We start from the raw sequence: 25165 nt of genomic DNA, 5'->3' as shown, positions 1-25165 counted from the left end.
TGGTCAGAATAAGATTTAACGTCCTTTTCAGCAGGCAGGCTACATGAGACATGAACCTACAGATTAACTTGGGACCAAAACCACGTGAGCTCCTACCAGGAATCAAACCCAGGTATCCCGAATCAAAGACGTATATGTTATAAATATAGCTACGATTGAGCTCATAAACATTTCGAAGAATTAACGGCTAATTATGTTGATAGGTATTAGATAAGAAAGACTAGAAAGATGCCATGTTATTAAAATTTTTAAATAGAAATAAGATCTTGTGATAAATCAAATTTTACTAGAAATTCATTCTTATAATAATTTTTTGTTTGTTTGTTTTGCTTCTTCATAATTGAGCGGTTCGGTGGAACATAATGTAACATTTTCTAACTTTCAAGTAAATTGAAAAAGAATGTTCAACATTTCCATGTAATTCAATGCAATGCCATATCTCAAACAAGCTTACCCTGCAATCTGCAGGTATATGTTAGAAATTAAATTACCTATATACTTTTCTGTAGTTTGGTCTCAATCTATTCTACCTAATAACTATACCATTATGTTCCCCCGAGCCGATCAATTATATTCTGATTAAAAACAATGACATGTTGAATGTTGAAGGCAATTGACGTATTAACCACACAAACTGTATTTTGGTTTCAAACATTCGAAGAAGTGGAAATCAAATAAGTATCTGGTGGTTCTTACATATTAAGACACTATTAGTGGAAGTTTGATTATCATGGAAGCCATCTTGAAAGTAGACATCTTGAATGTAATGGAAAACTAAATTGTAAAGTGGCCTTGTGATATAATATTGAAATTTTTGTCACACTCATTATAACAACTCGTACGTGTCCGACACAAAAGAAATGTGTTTCATTAAGAAATCTGCACGAAAACTATGAGTACCTGTACCGTAATAATTGACTAAAGAATTTACATTTAATTACATATTAATATAATAACTTGCCTTCCCTTAATACTAACGGACTTCTGGAGATTACTTGTATTCCAGCAAAGAATGGATTGCTTGTTACTTGAGGCGTAAACGTATTAATTGTGATATGGCGAACTCTGGCTCGACATTGTATCTGGAAGAGAGAATTGAACATTTAAAAATTAAATACAAATAATAGATTTTTAATTATTACAGATTTAAATGAAAACGAGATAATCGAGTGTATTAAATAATGTAACTGGGGAGAATGCCAATTGGATGCTACTTTGAAAGTTACTGAATATATTTTTAATAGTATTTTTGCAATACTTGAATCCTGAATTACTATTTTTGTCTACTTTTCATCAACTAATAAAATGCTTTATATATCGCATGAACGTATCGCTGTAGAAAGGGTAATCTTTGAAAAAATTCTTCATTTTCTTTTAAGGTTTTGGTTGTGCAATCAGCAGCAAAAATAGGTATACACACACCCTACACATTTATTTGCCAACTTCAGTTGTCAACGAATTGATCAGTTAGAACACAATTTTCAATACTGTAGTTGAGAATGTAATATTATTTACTTTCTATGTCCAAGTAAACCGAATTAAAATTGATCGACTCTTTAAGAAGTTACTAACAAAAGAATATTTAGGATATAAATACTATTTGTTGTAGTAACTATACAAAATCAAGTCTTATCTGAGTTTCTTTTTCGTCCGTCTTTGGAGTTTTATACTTCCAATATTTTTTATATTAATTGGTAAACATAGATGTCTCATATATTATATAATAAGTGAATTATCACTTAATAGAGCATAAAGTTTTTTATTAACATGGAACAGAATGGTTAATTAAAATAATATTTTTTAGTGCGAATGTTTGGTAAGTGGAAAGTGAGAGAATAGTCAAAGCATCCAAAAATAAAAATAACATGTGGCTAAGGTTTTGTGAACTGGAAAATAAACTTTTTTACAACAAACTATAACATAACATCTAGCTGACCTTGATATGTGCATCTGTGATTTAATCTATTGTTTGTAAGAAAACTTATTAGGGATCGTATGGTACAATTTGTACCATACGGGTGTTTCATGGTACATTGCGTTATAACTCTCCTATTTGAGCTTTTTCGTCCGGTTTTCTTTTCAAGTCCAGAGGCATTGTAGAAGACCTTACGTATGGTTTCCCACCTTCCTGCGTCGAGACATAAGAGGTGATGACGTCATAATTCTAAAATACATATTTTCATTTATTAAGTCTATGTTCATTATTTTTTGACGGGCTTATTTTTGCACGTAGAAGGTTGAAATTTTGTACGAACATTCAGTCCACCGAGTAGTATTTACCAGATTTTTTTTCAGATTTCTGAGTTAAAACAGGAGGGGGGGGATCCAGAGGGGCAAAGGGTTGAAAAAAGAGATATTTTTACCCAAAAAATCCCTTTCTTCGGGATTTTCCCGCCTTAGATACATGATGGAGACATGTGAATGGTACCGCCTGAAAATCAGTTCTATTCTGAAGAGAATGATGGGCGAAACATGACCCTAGGATAATTAGGGATGTCTCAGGAAATTTTTTACCTGAGATCATAGTGTTTTGCGGTAATTTGGGGCATTGTGGGAATTCTTGATAAAATTTCTCCCGCCCTTAGTATTCAAGATAGAAACTTCAAATTTGGCACACACATTCAGTATACCAAGTACTATTTATCAGATGTTTTAGATGTTTACGTTCCCACAGGGCCGTTCCAGGGGGGCCCAAAGTGTAAAAAAAAAATCCCTCCAAAATTTTCCCTTTGACATCATTTTTCCCGCTCCTGGTATATGGTATGAGTATGCAGGTGATACCATTTGAAAGCCAGCTTCATTCTGAAGAGAATGAGGTATGAACCATGATCCTGGGATAAATAGTGACGATGCAGTAGCTGCTTGACTGGAAGTCTAAAAAATACCCCAAAAACCCACAATCCCGAAAGGGTTAAAAACAAAATATTTGGTGATGTTTTGTTAAATAAATACACGGATTTTTTGAAATTGAATAAAAAATATTAACGCATAATGTAATTGACCAATATTAAGAATAAAAGAAACAATTATTTATAAGTCAGATACACAAATATATTATTAAAAAAAGAAACATACAATAACTACAAAATATGTAAATTACTAATAGATAATTTAACTTGTTACACAATACCATACATTAGTTATACTTTCTTTCTGAGTTTATACTTAATATCCTAACGACAGCTACTCAAAGACTTCATGTTGAAGCTCTGAACGGAACGAAGTGAATCCGAAATGGTGGAAGCCAAATGAATGATCAATTGATTTCAAATGAATCCAAAAGAATGATTATTTGGTATATAAAATCTGTCTTTTTATACTCATAAATGTCCTTGTTTGTCACAACTAGTTGGCACTCTATTTTTGAATCTTAAAATGTCCAAATTATAGTTTTCTGATAAATATTATTGTTATGTATACAAATATAAAGGTTATTTTTGTTCTTTTATTCAGTTTCAGAAAATCCATGTATTTGTTTAACAAAACGTCACCAGATATTTTGTTTTTAACTTTTCTTGCAAACAATAGATTAGATCACAGATGCACATATCGAGGTCAGCTAGATGTTGTGTTATAGTTTGTTGTGGAAAAAATTATTTTCCAGTTCACACAACCTTAGCCTCATGCTATTTTTATTTTTGGATGCTTTGACTATTCTCTCACCTTCCACTTACCAAACATTCGCACTGAAAAATATTATTTTAATTGTCCATTCTGTTCCATGTTAATAAAATCTTTATGCACTATTGAGTGATAATTCACTTATTATATGATACATAGTACATGATGCATAAATTAAAAGTTCTACAAGTAATATGAAATAGGATTCTCCTGAGATTGGACTTGCAGGAAAATGTTTGTGTGCATTTCATAATAAATTCTGTTTTCATGTATTCGTTGTGTGATAATTACAAATCATTATGATTAGAAGTATCAGGTAGGTCGGAATATATTCCGCAATTCTCTTACAGGGGACACATCACATTCTATTGTGTCAGCAAAATTTCAGGAAATTAATAATTTTGAGACAAAGCTTAATGATAATTAACATTTTCATCCCCAAAGACGTAACGGTTCAGAAAGTGACATATTTATTAGCAAGTGTACCAGTTACTTTGTCACACACCGCTTTGTTAACACTAAGGCAAAACTGCAATATGGTTTTTCATTTTTATTAGTTGGCTTAAAAAGTATAAAGAAATGACACGAAACATGTACTCTTATATTAATAGAAGTGTAGGAAGATATTGCAAATGAAAGTGATAGTTTGTTTATGGTTGTGTTGCGAGTTCATCTGAGATAACTTACATACATTCATATTCGAAAACTTATTCGCATGTGAAGTAAAATAGGAAAAATATTAAAAAAAAAGAATAAATCAATATCCATTTTCGGCTCCTTCCAATATTAGGCTGTATTCGAAAAATAGTAACAAACATTAGATTGCAACAACATAGGTAGATGCAATTTGAAAACACTTGCAGTTGCAGAATATCACTAACTCTGGCATATATGCAGAGTTATAATATGCATATTTAGTTAATATTTTACAGATAAATTAATAAAAACACAAGAAAACAGAACTTGAAATCCTCGAACTGGCACAAGTTTAACAGAAGTCTTTAGACAACATAAAGATGTTCTAAATCAATACAGCTGTATAGTCATGTAGACTAACCGCAGGATTATTAACTTTAGTGAACCATAAACGACATTTTGAGTCTCACATTTTGAATATTTTGCTTTCGCACGTTCTAAAATAATAGAACGCAAAAATAAAAAAGACAGAAACATACTTTCGAAGCGCTGTTAATTTTTTGATCATTCTTTACGTTCTTATGCAACAGCAACCTTATGTAGGAGGCTGGTTATTGCTATTCTGAGATAAGACTTTTAAGCGTTGTTGGAAACTGACTGGAAGTTAAATTATGAGAAATGCTAATCCGAATTTGAAAAGCAATTATGGTTTATTTGCAATATATATATATATATATATATATATATATATATATATATATATATATATATATATATATATATATATATATATATATATATAATGTTTTCTAAAACAAAATTCCAAAAAAATTTAGAATTATATTGTAATAAATTGTCTACATAAGCATCAGTTAAAAAATATTGAAATTGGAAAAAGAATATCGGTACGATAAAATTAAACTGTAATTTTACTAAAATTAAATATTTCATCGCGTTGTTATTTGTGATACGTGTATTATCAGTCACATAATTGACAATTATCTGAAAATGGAATGTGTGTTTGGATACATTAATTCATTTGAATGCATTTATTTTAGAATACAAATACATTTGAGAATTCTGATATTTCGGAAATCATCAAAATAAGTATTTGAAAATAATAATCATAATATAATATTTTGAATAGGTTGTGTTCGAAACAAAGTAGGACTTGAAATGCCGTTTATCGTTCACATAGAGTTATCAATCCCGTTATTAATCTACATGTTTCCAAAAACATGTTGATCTAGAACACCTTTATATTATCTATAGACTTCTGCGTAGACGTGTGCTACAAGTTCGAGTTTTTCAAGTCCTGTTGTTCTGCTTTTCATTAATTTTCATGTAACACATTGACTGAATATATATGTTAAGATTCTGCAGATAATGTGACAAACATAATAGCATCCTCTGAAAGAGCTACAAATCTTCCGCAATTCCAATTACCTATGCATTCGCAATGTATTCTGTCGAGATTTTCTCACTGTTTTCCGAACACAACCCAAAATTTGAAGCAACCAGAAACTAATATCTATTTAATTTCCTTTTTTCTACAAATCTTTAATTATTTAATTAAGCTCTTTTGCCATTAAACTCTCAAAGAAATCATAATGCGTAAACAAAAAGAAAGTTATTGAAAAATAACTACAAGTTACAGCTATTCAAAGTTTAGTTCTCTTATTTATAAGTGGAATTTACTGAATATACTCGTTTTGGCTTTTCTTGCTAAGTTTTTTAGAGGTACAATACCAAAATATACCATTCGCGATTGAAGGGAGAAGGTTTTTGGATTATAGATGGGTAGCCAAAATCTTCTTTTTAGTATGACAAATCAATCCTTTAATTATAAAAAAAAAAGTCATAGTAAACATAAATTTCAACACTCACACTTTGACCTAAAGACCACAAATGACGAGGCAACACAGCATGTGTATGCTCTACTGGCCGATAAGTTTGTTGGTGAACCACTGATCCTGCTATTAGCCAATCTATTTCAATTGCTAGTGAATCCAGAGCTGTTACTTTCTGCATTGTGGCAACGCAGTGTATTTCAAGTTCACCCTCAGGTCCTAATCCAGGCTTAACTTTCACATTTACAAGTTCGACTTCAACTGCAAAATAAACAATTATATTTAAGAAATGAGACTAAAATGGTTTCACACATAGGACTTTATATTATATATATATATATATATATATATATATATATGACTCTTCAAACCAATATTCTCTTCATCTCACCAATAAACCAATAATAGTAGTACAGTCACAATGATTACAACCTAAGTTACTGCTAAAACAGCACATGATAGGGGCTATTGGTTTGCTTAATAATGGAAAACAAATTATCTTTTCCTTGTATGATCCTTTATTATCTTGTACTAGGTAGCAAAACTACACTTAGATACACACCACAAGATTCCATATTTTCTCTGCAATGACCATTTATTTGTTTATTTAATTGTCTCATTATTGTGCTTTACTTAACATTGACATCACACAGGACGATATCTATTGTCAGGTGTTTGTTATTTTTTGGTTCTTCCCTAGGTTTTGAGTCTCTGCCAGATATTAAACTTGGGATAAGATGCACAGCTGCCAGATATTAAACTTGGGATGCACAGGAAATACATGTTAGTCACTCTACTACGAGAGAAGAGTTATATATTTAAATAAAGGTGTAGCAAGTTTTAAAGAGAATAGAAAACATTTACAAGTGTGTCTTCAGTTCAGAAACTAGACTCTATGATGTAACAATATCATTTTGAGATTAAAACTGTGACATAATCTGTCTCAGAAAGAACATGATCGTAGTTGAAATTAGTTTTTCTTCATAAGTATTCATTTCGTTTAAACAAAATACATTATGTTCAGCCAAATATCTAATTCTTAGTTTTATTATTATTATTATTATCATTATTAAAGGGAGAATTTGCTATCAAATTTTTAATATTATGGTGTTCAGTATTCAAACATATTGTTTTCAGTGAATTACAAGAAAAGCTTACAACTTCGAAAATATCTATATATCTATACTATTATATGAAAGAGTAGAAGTGGGTTACTCATCATCACCCAAGCCACACTATAGGTATTAACTTAAAATTTGGCTAGAATACCCCTTTTGTCATAAAAGTAAGGGATAAGAAAGAAACTTTTAAGTATCCATTCAAAGATTGATAAAGACGAGTTCAAAATTTCCTGCAAGAGCAGTGTACCTCACAAATCCCTGAAATTACAGAAATGAAACTCGGCATATGGACTCTTTATTAAGAATATGGAAAAACGTGTTTTAGCGTTTTCGAAAATTCCACTCCGAAGGGGGAAATGCAGACATTTATAACATACTCAAATTTCTCTTTGCTTATTTACAAAGTACCGAATGTGAGAGTTCACTTAAGTTGGAGATGTAAAATTCGGTATATAAATCATTGAATAGAAATAAGGGGAAATGTGTTTTTAGCGTGTTTGAAAATTCTACTTCTAAGGGGAAAAAGTTGGTTAATATTCAATATTTCTGTAATATCCAAATTTTCCTTTCTCTACTGAGAAAATTTGCAATGGAAGGATTCACTTAACTTGAAGATGTGAAATTTGGTATGTAAGCTCTTAAATAAGAATAAGGGAATACGTGTTATAACATTTCAAAAAGAAAGCTCCTAAGGTGGAAAAGGAGGGCAATTTCTTTAATACTCACCTATTGATTCACAAGGTGCCAAATGTGGGGATTTGCTTAAGTTGGAGCTGTGGATTCCGCTTTATAAACTCTTAAAATAAGAATAAGGAAATACAAGCTTCAGTGCTTTCGAAATTCTGCACCTAAGGGGTAAAAGGGCCAATTTCTATAATATTGAAATTTTCCTTCATTTATTTACGAAGTGCCGAATGTGAGGATTCACTTAAGTTGGAGATGTAAAATTCGGTATATAAACTCTTGAGTAAAATTAACTAATTAATCTTTTAGGTTTTCGAAAATTCCGCTCCTAACAGGAAAGCAGGTCAACTCTATAGCATCCAAATTTCCCTTTCTTTATTGAAAAAGGGCTCAGGGTGAAGATTCACTTAAATTGGAGGAGTGAAATTCGGTTGATAAAACTCTTAGCTAAAAATAAGAGAATAAGTGTTTCAGCAGTTTTGAAAATTTCACTTCTTAGGGAGAAAGGGCCGAATATATAAAAATAATTAAATACGTATTACATCGTCTGCGAAAATTCAGCTTCTAAAAAGGGTAAGAGGGAAATTTCTATAATATTAAGATTTCCCATTACTTATTCAGAAAATACTTAATGTAAGGATTTGCTGAAGTTGGAGTGTGAAATTTGTTATGAAAACTCTAAAATAAAAACAAGGGTGTAGAGAAAGGAATGCATACCACAGAATGAATAAATACAACATAAAGGACACTAAAATACCATGAGCAGAGGACAGTGCAAAATAATGAGCTGAGTAGAAGAAAGCGCGATGTCTATGTTACGTCACTATTGTCAGATCCAAATGTATACATCAAAGGTAGGTAACCAGATTCTATCAATGTTGCCAATATCCAGATTTAAAGTCAGTTTATATTCATGAATAAATAATGATTCTTTAATCTCTCGTTGTTTCTTTGCTTTTGCTGAATCTATCACATTAACCTGTTTTTTATTGTGTGTATGTTGCTTTATGTGAAGCGTTAATCCCGACATGCCCTCTTCATGTGACATTTTTGATTGTATAATATGTTCTTTAATTCGGATATTAATATTGTGTTTCGTTTGACCTATATATATGAGGATTCACATTCACATTGAGCATACCTGACTTATTTAGTGGATCAACTTTTAGATCCGGTGAGTTGTTTTTGTAGACTTTTTGGGGGGATACTGGAAGCAGATATGTAATGCTTTGCAAGAATACGTTGAATATTTGTCGATAATTGTGGAAAGTAAGGAATTCCTATCCATGTTTTTGCTTCTTTTCGAATACCTATTTTTGGGGCTTGCACCGATCTGCATGTTTGATTAAACCACTTTTGTAAAGTACGCAATTTATACCCGTTTTCTTTTTTATTTGATATAAAGACTGCATTTCGTCCTTAAAACCATTTGGACAATTACAAATTAATAATGTACGAAATAAAATGTATGTATTAATTTTTGTTGTAGTATTAGTGTTATTAGTGAACCATAGGAGTCAGCACTTGTGTAAACTGAAATAAAATTCCGCAAAATATTTGCAAAATTAAGAGAGACTAGTAAGTCGGTCAAGTTACTGAATTAGTTTTCGGCCTACTTGTCCTATCCGTATTAACTTTAGCAAACCAGAATTATTGCTTTGTAATTGTCAAAGTTACTTATTTTGAAGGTTTAACTTATGCATTTAAGATCATCTAGGAATCAAAAGGTTATTCGGTATAAAGGCAGGACTGATAATTACTAATTTTGATTATAATAGTTTTTTCAATCTTAGAAATAAATAAATTATTCATTCTATTTCAAAATGAAATCAGTAGTTGTGATTATTTGTTCAATAATTTAATAATAATTAATAACTGAAAATCAAACCTTTTATTTTCAAGTTATCCCAATTTGCGCTGTATATGTATGAGGAGCGAGTGAGTGAGGGTATTTTTTTTCTCGTTTTGTTTCTAGAATGTTCCAGTCAAGCTCTGTATGCTACCTCCCCTTGGAATTTATATCTGATTCACTGACTCAAATCACTTGGAATTTATATCTGACCCAAGTCACTTGGAATTTATATCTGATCTCCTTCAGAGACACATTATATTGTGCTTGTGATAATCTAAATCTAGATCGGGAGAGAGTGGTGACAAGGACCAGGGAAATTAAAAATAATTAAGTAGATAGAAATAAGCATACCTTACAGCAGTGGCAGTTTAAAGAACATTTATGGTTACTCAAGTATTAATACAAAAATTTTGTATGTGCGAAAGAAGAACAAGCATTATTTTTAATGGAATGAGATTTATAGTTTTTTTTTTTTAAGTTGAAAGAAAAATCATGTATATTTTTAATTTTTATTCACGGGCCACCATTTGACCATCACTGATATAAATAAATGAATAATGGAAAACAACTAACCGCAGCATGATTTATAAACTTAAAAGATACATTACACTTAGATCGATATCTCATGAATGGTCTACAATTTCTGTAAACTAAAGTAAATGTAACTCATAAATAGTCTACTGATTAAGAAGAAATAAAAAGTATATGAGTTAAGTAGATACCAAGTAAAAGTTTCAAAAATACATTGGTGAATTTAATTCATCTTGACATATCAAAATACACCGCCACTTACTACAAACATTTATTTTATTTTACTTTTGCAATGAGTTAAGTTACTGAAATGACGAGGAAAAGTAAATGTGATGTTTATCCTATTTTGATGCCATATTCGTCAAATAAAATGAATGTGGGGCTTGAAATACACTATTTATTTTGTTTTAATCTTTTGTCACTCATGTAGTGCGTATTCGTAAAAACAAAAAAAGGATAAAAATGTTCCCAATTTAAAAACTATTGGCACGTTTTGCGCTAAATAATGATGTATATACCTGTGGTAAAGACACTCTGATTATTTACCAGTTTTGCTTTCAAAAATATCATTTATTTAATTAGTATTTTACAATACGATGTTCAAGGAGCATACGTTCAGAAAAAGTCTATATACAATTGAAACTACCTTCACTAATTTGCGTATATTTAAAACATGCTTTATTAGCTGTACCTGAAATCAAGTTTATTATGTATTCGACAAAATTTTCTATGGAGAAATAACGGTGCAGCGGGCAAGAGCGCAGAAATTATTTCAACAGTTTGCTAATGAACAGATGAAACTCTTCTACACGTTAGACCACTGTACACTGATTGTCATCGAAGATCTTGCATTTTGCAATGCTCTGTGATATCGAGGTGGTAGAGCAGTGAATATACGAAACTTTTATGGTTTTATTCGTAGTTGCGTCTCTCATTCATTTCTTCTCTATTTATATGGTTCAGGTTAGATATTTGTTAGGACGCTCCACGGTCTAGTGCAGCCGAACAGAATGTGTGGTTATGGAGTACCCCACGACCCAATGCAGCCGAACAAGGATGTAGGAGACACTCAACGGCCCAATGTAACCGAGCAGAGTTGGGGAGGTGGTAAGCGGCCAATCTGGGAATAGATTGACACTGATGTGCTTGCTGCTCCTCCTTTTAAGAGCAATCTTCGGATCCTCGTTGAATCTTCGGCATTAGCACTAGTTATAGACGATGTCTTTTTTTCTTCGGTGACATGTGCCACCAAGTGAAGTGTAGTCTGCTTTGGTTTGCATATAGCACGTGGCTGGCAAGTGTCACATGGCTAGGCACATTACAATATTCAACGACTCTTCCAGGAAAAGTGACAAATCTCGGAGATTAAGTGTCTGTAATGCTAAGGAAAACACTTACCAACACTTAGTATCTCGAAAAGTACACTCACTAGGGATGATACCACACCGGGACCAAGTACCTGGGGAAAACCTATATATCGTCTGAAAGCTCTTGCCATGAGAAGTACGAAACTGTTTTCAAATCACCGGCAAACCCGCAACTTGACTCTATAAGGGGCCGGTTTGTTGGTGTTTGTGACCCTATGTATGGCATATTCGATAGAATAAAAATAAATGTTACGATGCATCACGCGTAAGCACCTGAGCCTATCATGTTCCTTTTTGACTCATTGCTAAAACGTCACTCGAGCAAGGGTTTGATAATATCACTTTGCACCCAGACGTACCCATTTGGTCAGTGTTGCCAACGAACTGTAAATATAGTGTGGAAAATGTTTTTTGTACCACTGGATGTATATCCTTGAAACGTGGCATAAACATCATTCGTCATTGGAGAAAACATACTGTGGACATATTCCTCTCCCAAGTACCCCAGTTTGTCAGTGTTGCCAACCAATTGTAGAAATGAGAAGTTCTAAAACACGTTCCGTACGATGAGACGTTTATACACCAAGCTTCGTAGATAAATTACACGTCACTATAGCAAAAAGACGTTGAGTGTTACTACCTTCCAACCATTCTAGTTTGTCAGTGTTGCCAACCAAGCGTAAACATCATAATGTTGCAAATTACATGCGTGCCATTGAACGAATATAGAACAAATGCGACAGAAGCAGCATTCGACAATACAAACATAGTGTGAACGTCTACGTCTCCCAAGCCCCCCAGTTTGGCAGTGTTGCCAACCAATGCGAACATTCAAGATTTTCGCATGAAGTCTACAGCATTGGCGGACATAATTAGACTACAACCCATACTAGGTTTGTAGTATGTTAGTGTGGATCCACAAGCACCCATATTGGCATTGTTTCTGCACAGTTGCTTTCTACACGGTATGTCACAAAGAAGCTGCTATGACCAGATGCACAAATGGCTCATCCAAACCTTTCTTTCTATACGAGATCACAACCTGTGCCGTTCGTTGTTGCGTCGTCAACAGTCATGTCCTATGATATGTGTTCAGCCGCAAGTTCATATTATTAGACAATAGAAAAATACCATCGAGCTATATACTGCTATTTGAAAAACTTCAATTTTGAACATGTTAGCAATATTGACAGAGTTGGGTGCTTAGGGAATGGTACCAACCACAGTATGTTTGATGTTGTATCGAGTGATCTTTATGTATGCAATGGTCAGGCAACCTTTCGAGAAAATATATTTTAGAATGGTTGGAAACACTGACAATATGGGTACTTGTGGATTCACACTAACATACTACAAACCTAGTATGGGTCGCAGTCTAATTATGTCCGCCAATGCTGTAGACTTCATGCGAAAATCTTGAATGTTCGCATTGGTTGGCAACACTGCCAAACTGGGGTGCTTGGGACATAGGGACACTCACATTATGTTTGCATTGTCCAATGCTACTCCTGTCGCATTTGCTCTATATTCGTTCAATGGCACGCATGTAATTTGCAACATTATGATGTTTACGCTTGGTTGGCAACACTGACAAACTAGAATGGTTGGAAGATGGGAACACTCAACGTCTTTCTGCTATAGTGTCGTGTGATGTTTCTGCCAAGCTTGGTGTATAAACGTCTCATCGTACGGAACGTGTTTTAGAACTTCTCATTTCTACAATTGGTTGGCAACACTGACAAACTGGGGTACTTGGGAGAGGAATACGTCCACATTATGTTTTCTCCAATGACGAATGATGTTTATGCCACGTTTCAAGGATATACATCCAGTGGTTCAAAAAACATTTTCCACACTATATTTACAGTTCGTTGGCAACACTGACCAAATGGGTACGTCTGGGTGCAAAGTGATATTATCAAACCCTTGCTTGAGTGACGTTCTAGCAATGAGTCAAAAAGGAACATGATAGGCTCAGGTGCTTACGCGTGATGCATCGTAACATTTATTTTTATTCTATCGAATATGCCATACATAGCGTCACAAACACCAACAAACCGGCCCCTTATAGGGTCAAGTTGCGGGTTTGCCGGTGATTTGAAAACAGTTTCGTACTTCTCATGGCAAGAGATTTCAGACGATATATAGGTTTTCCCCAGGTACTTGGTCCCGGTATGGTATCATCCTTAGTCAGGGTAGATCTTACAACAACTAAAAATTTACAAAATGCGATACACATGGCAACCTGTAAATTCATTTTATACATTTTTGGCTAGAAGTCTTATTTTACTGAAAGCTATTATCGCATGTAACATTTCCTTTAATTATCAAGTACAAATTTACATATTGATATTTTTTATTTCAACAGAATGGAAATAATATAGGAAACGTAGAACAAACCAAGAAAGTCTTCGGCAGTCTTGATTGTTATAACAAAAAGAAAAGGCAAGGAAGTGAAGAAAAAACTCACAAGAAAATGGACTGTATGGCCCTCTTAGAAATGGTGGATACCAATGAATAATTGTTGGGTTGAAGAGAATAAAAGAGGTATTATAAGCGCCTCACTTGTATTGATTTTCCAGAAATTTCAGGGTGGTACATAAATGGACATTTACTTTCAAAAAATTATATTCTATATATATATGTCAGAAGTTGATATTCATAAACCCAATATATCAACACGTGATATGGAAGAAAAGGAAGACGAATTAAACTTTTCGCAGGTATATTGGCCATTTAGGTACCTATATTTGATTCAACAGTACATCAGCACAATGCGTCTAATGATCAGTTTACATTAAAAATAAATAAATAAATAAAATTTTGTATGAAGACTCCAAGTTAGCCGCCATATTGGTGAGATGGTTTAGGTTCTCTACTCTCCCATATCTTTTTATAATCATAATATGAGAAGGTTCAAATGTGTATTGAAGTTTTATATTAATTTTGTTGCAGATCTGTGAATTTAACTTTGAGACACACTGTATTCTCATAGCTTTCAGTAAATAAAACTGGTTGATGGTCAGAATTTCCTTGGGTGATAGGGAATTCTAAAAATCATTCAGACGAATGCAAACATATTGTCATCGAAACGATGACAACAAATAAATCTATGGCATAGGAAAATTTACCAATAGCGTGCTCCCACGGAATTTGCAAGGGAAGTAACATCACCAATAGGGGATGTTAATGAATCCTGGAAGATACACAATCTGGATTGAACTTGCTTAGACGGACCAACTACCAGGTATACTATGTCAGAGTAATCTGAGGACCTTCCTGGTTAATGTCCAATTGGTATTTTGTCGGTGACAGTGGCTTTCTGCTACATAAGATCACCTCTTCGGAACAGGATGTTCCAGATTTAAGTGATCAACTTGGACTTCTGAAAGGATCAAGCTGATGGGAATACAATTTAGTGCGATGAACGGGCAAGCTACAACCCTGAAATATCTGAAATATTTACCCCTAGACAGTGATTTACAGACAGACCCGATACAGATTGAAGTTTAACAATTAAAAGCAACTCATACAAATTCACTCATTTGCTTTTCCTAGCCAAAGTCTCACAAATTTAAAATGCCTTGTACTTTCATTCCTATGTTCCTTCACCTTACTTTGGTCTATAAGTTAGTTGTAAATTTCGAGTCTTCAGGTTTCTGATAACTTCTTGGGTTTTCAACATTGTGACACGATTGCTCCCTAATCTGTTTCTAAGGAAGGATGTGTCACAAGACAATATTACGTTTGCTGTGTGGCAAGTTTTATTATTGTTTCTTAATGGTTGTGGACTAACATGTATTTTTTGTGGATTCGTTTTCAATAGGACATTAGCTTTAGTTCTTGTCAATTTGAGAATTCTTCATCATTAGTGGCAGGATTCAGAAGGATCAGTCAAAGCTGTTTCCTTATGTTGTCGATCATAAGGGTAACAGTGAAGATGATGATCTGATATACCAAAATAGCCAGATCTTACGAAGGAAAGAACAAACATCTTACAATGGAGTTAAACCATAAAAGGAGTGAAGTGGAAAAGAAATAGGGATCAGCAAATAAGCAAAAGAGAAAAGTAATAGTGATAAGAAAATTTAAAAGGAAAATTGAAAACAAATAAAAGGAATGGAAGGGAATAGAAAATACCGAAATCAAGTTGTAAGTGGTTGAATGCAGTTTAACGGGAAGAATATAAATATGACGTTGGTTTCGCTCGATTTTAAAGGGAATAACAAGTAATATCGAAATCGAAACTACTTTTAAACAGAAGTTAGAAGCATTTTGAAAAGAGTATACTTTTAAAGAGAAATTAAAATACGTAAATTGTTATTACGTCTATCTCTCTATATAAAAGAAGAAATCCTGACTGGTTGATCAACACCTAGGCCAAACTGCTTAGGCTGGAAACTTGAAATTTGGACATTGCAAAGGATTTGTGTCGTAAAGTTCCACTAAGGAAGAATTTTTTTGGAAATTTGGGGGAGGGGAAAATGGATGTTGCAATTATTATAATAAGACGTCTGCAATTATAGTAATAAAATGTCCATATCTCGGAATCCATTAAGGTTAGAGAGACAACATTTGGAATTTAAACTTTTCAATTAAAATAATTAAACAAGTATTTTAGCGGTTTTTGATGTTTATCCTAGAAGGGAAGAAAAAGAATAGCAATTATCATAATAAGATGTAGTACATATCTCGGAAAATTTAAAGCTAGAGACATGAGATTTGATATCTGAACTTAACTTTTAAATTCATTAAACACGTGTTTGAGCGATTTTAGATATTTAGTCGAGATTGGAAGAAAACGGGGCGGTATACTAAGATTCCATACGAGGGGTTCAAATTTCATACGAGACTTTGAGATCACGCAAATTTTATATGAAAGATGAAGACTGTTGCAAAGAGAAATTTTAATTTGCAACCAGATTCTGAGTAAAAGACAACTAAAAGCAGCACTGAAACAACCAGACTTTACTTTATCATTCAGTATCGTAAATAATAATAATAATAATAATAATAATAATAATAATAATAATAATAATAATAATAATAATAATAATTGTGCAGATTTATAATATGTCGTCAAATTTTGGCGCATGCACCGGCGAATAATTGCATATAAATTGTTAACATGCGTGCATACTGATGTGTCATGAAAACGATTATCCATGCAAAAAGCACCCTCCGATGTGGGCAAGGGCAGACTAGAGTAGAGTAGGATAAGTTAGGTTAGGTTAGTAGAGTAGAGTACGGTAGGTTAGTAGAATAAATTAGAGTAAGTTACGTTAAGCTAGTAGAGACTTCGAAGTATTTAAATAAAGGTAACCAAGAAAGTTCTGTCCCTTGTTCAAACACAACCTTCGGACATCGATGTCACCTAAGACGTACCTGCAAGATCAAAAAGAGTCCCCATCAGCATCGACGACCTTCTGCCAACGTTCTGGAAGGTCATGGATTCCATCGCGGTAGAACTTGGTAGGCCGTGAAGCGAAGAAGGTATCAAGTGCATTTTGCATGTCTACTAGGGATTTGAACTGCCTTCCTATAAGGTGATTATCCAAGGAATGGAACAGTTGATAGTCGGACGGTACAGTGTTCGGGAAGTATGGAGGATGCAATAGTGTTTCCCATCCAAGGCGTAGAATGGTGTTCCGGGTCATCCTAGCCACGTGGGGCTTAGTGTTGTCCAGAAAAAGAAGGACCCTTTTGCGATTCACAAGTGGTGGCTCCAGAGTTTTGAGTTTTTCTTGAATACGGCTCAACTGCTAACAGTACACAGTTGCATTGATGCTTTGGCCAGTTTGTAGCAGTTCCCGATGCACGATACCGCGGGCAGTCCACCAAACACACAGGAGGGTCTTCTTTTGGTGCAGTGCTGTTTCCGGCTGTTTTGGAACCGCTTAATGGGATGCTAATGGATGCAATAATGACGGCGCCGTGTGGCTTCGTACAGGTTCCACTTCTCAACACACGTCAACACCCTGTCCAGAAATGGCTCCTCCCTCAGACGAGACAGCAAAGAAACACAAGTGTCTGCTCGCGTTGCCTTCTGGCTCGGAGTTAAACTTTCAGACGTAATTCATTTGGCTTATCATGATTTCGACAAGATCAAAATATACTACTACTACACATAAAAAATTATTGTGTTAGAACAACTCGGTTTTAACACAGGCAAGCGCTTCCAACATGATTATCGCTTTACAGTGACAATGCTAGCTTTAATTTCTTTTAGGGGACAAGCGGAGGAGCAGAGTTTTCTTTTTTTGTGGGGGTATTTTTTGTATACTGAAAATAATAGTTTTATATTATTTAACCTATTTTACGATACAACATGTCTAGGGCAGATCTGTAGCTACGGGATGAGAGACACAAATGGCCGTTCTTCTTCCTGAAAGATTTAGTTGTGCTCCTCAAGAGAAAGATCAACACAATTGATTGATGTTTATATCAAGTTTATTAACTAACTAACTAACTCTATGGTCCCCGGACGTTCAATACCTCGTTCACAAAAACTCTCCATTGACTTCTGTGCTCAGCTAACTGGATTTAGTTTCTACTTTTTTATCATATTTCTGCGAGACCCATGGGTGGCGATTAGGGGGGGGCAAAAGGGGCATTTGCCCCCCCACTTTTCTGAGGTGACCCATTTATATATATAGTTTCATTTGGAAATGTGAAGTTATTGTATATATTACTGGTTCATAGAAAAGAATGATGCCATATATTTGCCGTTGCGAGAGTACGTATTGATTATTTCTCTTCCCGTGGTGTTAAGAGAGCTACAGGAATTGAGTCTTAATTGCCACGGAAAATGATCCAAAATTTAACCTATTAGAACGCAATAGTTGCAGCGTACTTTCATTTCTTACAATGTTATGCCGTTTTGAAACTAATTGAGATAACATTTCGTAAAAAAAAAAAAAAAGTCTTTTCTAATAGTAAGAAATATTGAATAAAAACAGAGTAATAAGAAACAACTTCTATCTTTTCTATTGTTTTGCAGTGTAATATACGAGTGAAGTGGTGTATTTAGGGGTGTACGAGTGTATATACAATTAAATTTAGTGAAATCAACATAATTCTAGGTTTCAGCATTATTTCGTATAACTGGAGCGATTCTAAGTATTGTTGAGTTTAGATGTATTCCAAGAAAGTGAAAACTGCACCTAATGGCAACGAACATGTTTTGGGAAGCTACAAAAGTGTTTCTTCAAATGTCGTAGCATACGCTCGTAGTATTTACTGTCTTTTTAAGAGTAATAACATACATTTAATAGCATGTGTGGAATTAAAAATAAGTTATTTATAATTCCCCGGTTTCAATGTAACTTTTGCAAAATAAGTCTCACTATTCATTACTGTGATTCAGTGGCGTATTTAGGGGGCTTCCGGGCTTAAGGCCCCCGAAATCTTAGTTACTATAGTAAAGTATATGAAGTATCTTGCAGAATTCTCACATTTGTCTCTTGCAGAAACAAAATCGTAAATACGCTACTGCTGTGATTAATATTATCTTTCCTATTTATTTGTTTTGCAAATTTGTTATTAAATAATAAGATCACACAATTTTCCAAACAGAATTTTAAGATGTTCATGAGCAAGAAATCAAACTTCTTACACTTTCGTTGTTTAACAATACGTAGAGCTAGTACCTACTTCCGTTGCTCTTGTCAATTTACTTAATAAAATATGAAATACAATATACGGTATTTTAACTGAAAAAGATAGTATCCTATTAGTTATACAACATTTCGTCAAACCAAGTGTTAGCATCAACCACGTAAACTAACATTGATATACAAATATTCAGATCATGTCTTGCCCCCCACTTTTAACGTCCAATCGCCGCCACTGGCGAGACCCATCTTAATATTGCCCTCCCATTTGCACCTTGGTCTTCCTCATGGTCGTTTGAAAGCTTTCCTACTTTCTTCCATTCTGTTTACCCACCTGAATCTCCTAGATTTCATGACCCTAAGAATGTTTGGTAAACGGTATAAATTATGCGGTTCCTCGTTATGAAGTTTCCGTCATTTCAAATTCTCGTTCTTCTTGGATCCGAATATTCCGCTCAGAATTTTATTCTAACATATTTTCAGTCTGCGTTCTTTCCTTTACAGTAAGCGACCACGTTTCGCAACCATACAGCACAACAGGCATGATTATCGTTTTATATATTTTAAGCTTCAAATTCGCGATATAATTCGAGACGACAAAATATTTTGAGTTAATAATAGCACGAATTCTCTGCTTTTAGTCGACATTTAATTTCTTCGTGGATATGATTTTGGCCTGTTAATATTGATCGTAGATATGTGAAAGTATCCACTTTGTCGAAATCAGTGTTGTAAAAACATTTTTTTTCTGTGAAGTTTTCTTTCAATAAAAAATATTGTTCTTTATCATGTTTTTTTTTTAATTTCTGTTTTTTTCTGGTAACTATTATTTATTGACTTATGTTGCAGATAAGTGAAATAATCAGCAGAACTTGAGTCGAAGCGCTCCTACCTTACAAATCCTTTGTTTTTTTTTGTACCTATACGAGCAAAATTGTGTGATTATTGTACATTTGATTACATTTTCTTCACTAGTAACTCCTGTTGTTGTAATAGTTACAGTCTCAATTAGTAATAGTCTCGTTGTTGTAAATAATAATTGCATAAGAAAATTTTTCTGTCCTTTTTACATCTTAGTTTCAATAGTGTTGCTGGGAAATACAGGGTGTTTCAAAATGAATATTGGGCTATAAAGGGTTTGTAGTAATTATAACATTTAACACAATTATAAACAATACATTCAAGTAAAAGAGCAACTCAAACAGTTTTTGATACAAGTGTTCAATGTGTGCACCATTTGTCATATGGCACACATCGTGTCGATAGGCGAGAAAGGCCCATAAACTTTCCGCCATGTGGCAGAAAAGGCATTCAATTTAGGGGAGTCTCGTTGCAACTGTACCATCTGGTGACCCCCAGATGCGAACATTATGAGTGTTCACAATGTCGATTTATCACTGGAGTGAAAACGACACGATCCAGAAAATTTTCATCGTCATGCAGCAATATTTCATTTGCAAAGCTGGCACGTAAACCCTACGCTGTAGGCTTTAGACCTTACAGCAACTGCAAATGATAAGGACGTAGTTGTAAGAGTCTCCTTAAAATTCTTCACACAGACGGTTGAACTGTAACTACAGATTCAGTCTTTGCAAAATTAAAACGTACAAAGCTTTCTATTCTCAGGTCGCCATCTGTGATACTAGCTCTTCCTAACGGCAGACAGAGGAGACAGTGCATGCGCATGCGTGTGTACAAAACTGTTTGAGTTGCTCTTTCATTTGATATTATTTATAATTGCAAGTTAATTATAATTCATACTACAAACTTTTAAATCCCTAATATTCATTTTGAAACACTCTACATTACTTCAAATTATGTCATCCTATATTCATGTCTTGTATGTACATATCAGGGCTGGGGCTAGGCAATTTGATGCTCCGTGCAATGGCATTATTTGCCGCCTCCCCCTTTCTCCAGAAAGAACAAATCTTAAAAGTCACGATTTTAATATGCTATTCCAGCATGAACAACGAAGGGGATGGAAAGTGCAATCGCATTCAGAAAGGCTTAAAAACTACAAATACAATCTCGTTGTGTCTGTCTTTTCTTTAAATAATAATTTATTTGTTATGTTAGTGAAAAATAAAGCAAACGCACCTGAAAGATGATAACCCTTTTTATAGAATTCAATATCGAGTTTCAATTTAAATATATCAGTTTGCAATTCCAGTGCAAGTAGTGTTCTTTAAAACTTTATTTCTTGATTTTCCTTCTACATCTGTTATTTTTTAATAAAAAACTTCTTTCCACCTTCAATGACAAGGAACTTGTTTGTGACAAAGACAAGACTAGCTTTCATATCAAAACTGTGAAAGCTAACTAAATGGAAGAGGTGTTCGAGAATTGAAATCTTTGAAATTTTTGAGTTGTACGTCCCACGATTATGCCGGTTAGGCTAAAGGAGACGGTGATGATGAGAGATGAGTGAAATGGTGGAATGAAGAAAGTGGGAGGAAACGGGAGAACCCCGAGAAAACCCACGAGCACGGTGTTTGTCCACCGCAAAGTTCACTTGGCAGGGACTGGGATCGAACCCGGGACCCCAAGCACCAGAGGTGAACGCTCTACCACTGAGCCACCGCACCCCCTGTTCGAGAATTGAGTTCTTGTATTTGACAACAATCAAGCAATTTACGCTGGAATCTATTTGACCACTTGCTTTAGCACTGTTCATGTGACCTTAAACTAATGCGACTTTTAAACATGATTTATGAATGTAGTATTCAAATAAAAGGTCAGCTTAGTAAATTTAACTACCATCATCATGAAGTCTGTTTCCAACAAGGAATATTTAATTTAAATAATATACTTATGACAGATTTTGCCGCTCCTCCAAACTTGCCGCCCCATACAAATGCACGTGTTTGCACATATAGTAGAGCCGGCCCTGCATATCATATATCTAGTCGACAAATTATTTATGTATGATATTTAGAAAAATACTAGTAGGGAAATTAGTATTAGTGTTTACCTTTAGACAAGTTATTTGTATTTTATACTGCACGTTATATCATTTTCGTACTTATTGAAGGCCTGTTTTCACGAAAAACAAGTTTTCATTTATATTTTTATTTCTTGGTTGATATTGGTGAAGCACTGCTGAAACCCGGATTATTAGTAGAATGCTACACGTTTCCTTTAACCTAGCCGGCATAACCATAGGACGTAAAACTCAAAGATTTCATTTTCATTTTCATTTTCATATATATTGTAAAATATTTGCACTGTTTCAGTATCTAGCGTTTAATTTATGCTTCATTTGATGGTAATTACCTACATAAAAATACTTCTTACTTATATAGACATTAGATACATTACAAACGACTACCGTATTTTACGGTCTATATAAGACGCTACGGATTATAAGACATACTTTAATTTTTAAGCATTCTTTTAAAAATATTGTAACATGTTTCTTATTAGATTGCAAAGCCAGATAGAATTAGCAAGCTTCTGAATCCCCACAACTCATGTTTGTCGCATTGTTGCACTGCTGCTGCCAATTGAATCCAATGTCAGATACAGATATGTTTCCCGCAGCTTCAAAGATATGGCCATTTTTAAGACTGGCGGGAATTTTAAATCAAATACTGGATATTTTTATTTTAATTTCGAGTATAATACACTCCTGAATTTTGGAGGCAATTTTTCGAAGAAAAATTGCGTCTTATAATCCGTAAACTACGGTATTAAAAAAACGAAATTAAAAAAAACGAGAGGCAATGTTTTTTCTAAAAAAAACCTACATTTCTGGAAAAGTACGAACGTTTTTTTTCTCTATTTACAACACTAATCGAAAGTATTATTTAATATTTTGACGCATCCATAATTTGCTGTATTACGATCCCGGCGAACTTCCATGTATTCAATTTTCTCTGCATTTACTTTTAAGCCCACGTTCCTCCAAGTGTTTAGTGAGACCTCTGCATTTCTTTCTATTGTTCTCCTATCATCTCTATCAGGATTACATCATCAGCATACGCCATTTATTTCGAGTATTTATCAAATGGTAACTATCTGGTCGATAGCTGATCGATTTCGCCTAAATCCGCAATGATTATCCCCAATAATTTCATCTGCGTATGGGATCAATCTTGCTAATAGAATGTTTGAGAAGATTTTATAGGATGTTGACAGAAGAAAGATGCCTCGATGATTATTACAATCAATTTTGTCACCTTTCTTGTGAATTGGAACAACGATTATTTCCAGTTTTGTGGCAATTTCTTATTGTTCCAGATAAGGAGAATGAGATCGTATATCTTGTTCCACAATAACCCACTCCAGTTAAAATTCACTCAGCCTGAATTTCGTCTACACCCGGAGATTTATGTTTCTTTAACTTCTTTATAGCGATTTCTATTTCTTTTCAGTTAGGCTCTGGAATATACTGTTCTTCTGTGTGGATTTCCCTTTCTCCACGAACATTAGTCTTTGGCTACATGTTAAGCAAATCGTCAAGGAAATCTTTCCATTTATTAAAGATACTATCTATATCAGTGAGAATTGTTCCGTCGTCTTTCTTTAATATATAAACACAAAGAATAGCTTTTCCTAAATTCATTGATGCATGTCCGTCAAGCTGGCCCGCACAAATTTCAAATTCAAACCAAAACGGTGCCAATAATTTGTACCCAATATGTACCAATTTGTACCACCAAAATGAGAATTTGTACCCCCATCAATTTCGAAAATTTTGAATTTTTGATGGAGGGCCAGCTTGACGTCAAGCTGGCCTGCACAATTTATTTTTCTTTCCAATTCAAACCAAAACGGTTCCAAAAATTTGTACCCAATATGTACCAATTTGAACCACCCAAATTAGATTTTGAATCCCCACCAATTTCGAAAAATTTGAATTTCTGATGGCGGGTCAAGCTGATCCGTACAACTTATTTTTCTTTCGAATTCGAATTAAATCAGCACTAAACATTTGTACTCAATATATTCCAATATGCACCACCAGAATTAGAATTTGTATCCCTCCAATTTCCAGAAATTTGAACTTTTGATGATGGGTTGATGTTAATCTGACCTTCACAACTTTTTTCTCCAATTCGAATGAAAACCGTACCAAAAAATTGTACCATCATATTAAAATGTGTACCCACACCAATTTCGAGAAATTTTAATTTTTGTTAGCGGGTCAAGTTTGCCCGTCCAACTTATTTTTCTTTCCAATTCAAATCAAGACGGTATCAAAAATTTGTACCCAATATGTACCAATTTGTACCACCAAAATTAGAATTTGTACCCCCACCAATTTCGAAAAAATTGAATTTTTGATGGCAAGCTTGCCCGCACATTTTATTTTTCTTTCCAATTTGAACCAAAACAGTTCCAAACATTTGTAACCAGTATGTACCAATTTGTACCACCAAAACTAGAATTTGTACCCCTACAAATTTCGATAAATTTGAATCTTTCATGGTGGGTCAAGCTGGCCAACGGTATTCAGTGCTAGAAAGAATAAAGGAGACCATTATAACAAAACAATTCGTTGGAAAGGCGGTAGATTAAATAAATAGCATTGGCTTTTGTACAACTTGGTTGAAGGAAAGAGGGTCAAATATCTACACATATTGAGGACCCCAAGATATTTTATGGGTGGGTGATTCTTTTCTCCAGAGGTCTGTGTTCATGAAGAATATTAATTTTTATTATGGAAATTGTTCAGAGGATCAGTTTGCTGTGAAGTCATCACCATCCACTCATATCTCCATTTCGATAACAGAGTCTAAATGCTAATTTTGTTGATAGAAATTGGTACAAATTCAATCATCATCAATAATAAGCACCAGAGGAAAAATGTTCAACGGGGCCAGTCAAAAATTCGTTTGCAAGTACTCAGTGGGGTAAGGGGAAAGGGGGGAATTCCCAGCCACCT

The 25165-nt window shown here is 34.0% G+C and overlaps 1 protein-coding gene across 1 annotated transcript in view; it reads right to left on the bottom strand.

Annotated features, from left to right (window-relative positions):
- Window positions 1-25165, bottom strand: part of LOC145688445 (von Willebrand factor D and EGF domain-containing protein-like) — a 613451-nt gene that overhangs the window by 204525 nt on the left and 383761 nt on the right. Inside the window, exons 5-6 of the mRNA XM_081762680.1 lie at window positions 6145-6368; window positions 962-1082 (exon numbers count right to left, since the gene is read on the bottom strand). Of these exons, the coding sequence (XP_081618806.1) occupies window positions 962-1082; window positions 6145-6368 (345 nt within the window). The remainder of the gene's footprint in view (window positions 1-961; window positions 1083-6144; window positions 6369-25165) is intronic.

Source organism: Thermobia domestica, chromosome 6 (genome assembly GCF_964235325.1).
Source record: "Thermobia domestica chromosome 6, izTheDome1.hap1.1, whole genome shotgun sequence".
Lineage (NCBI taxonomy): Eukaryota > Metazoa > Arthropoda > Insecta > Zygentoma > Lepismatidae > Thermobia > Thermobia domestica.
This window is presented reverse-complemented; position numbering and strand designations above follow the sequence as displayed.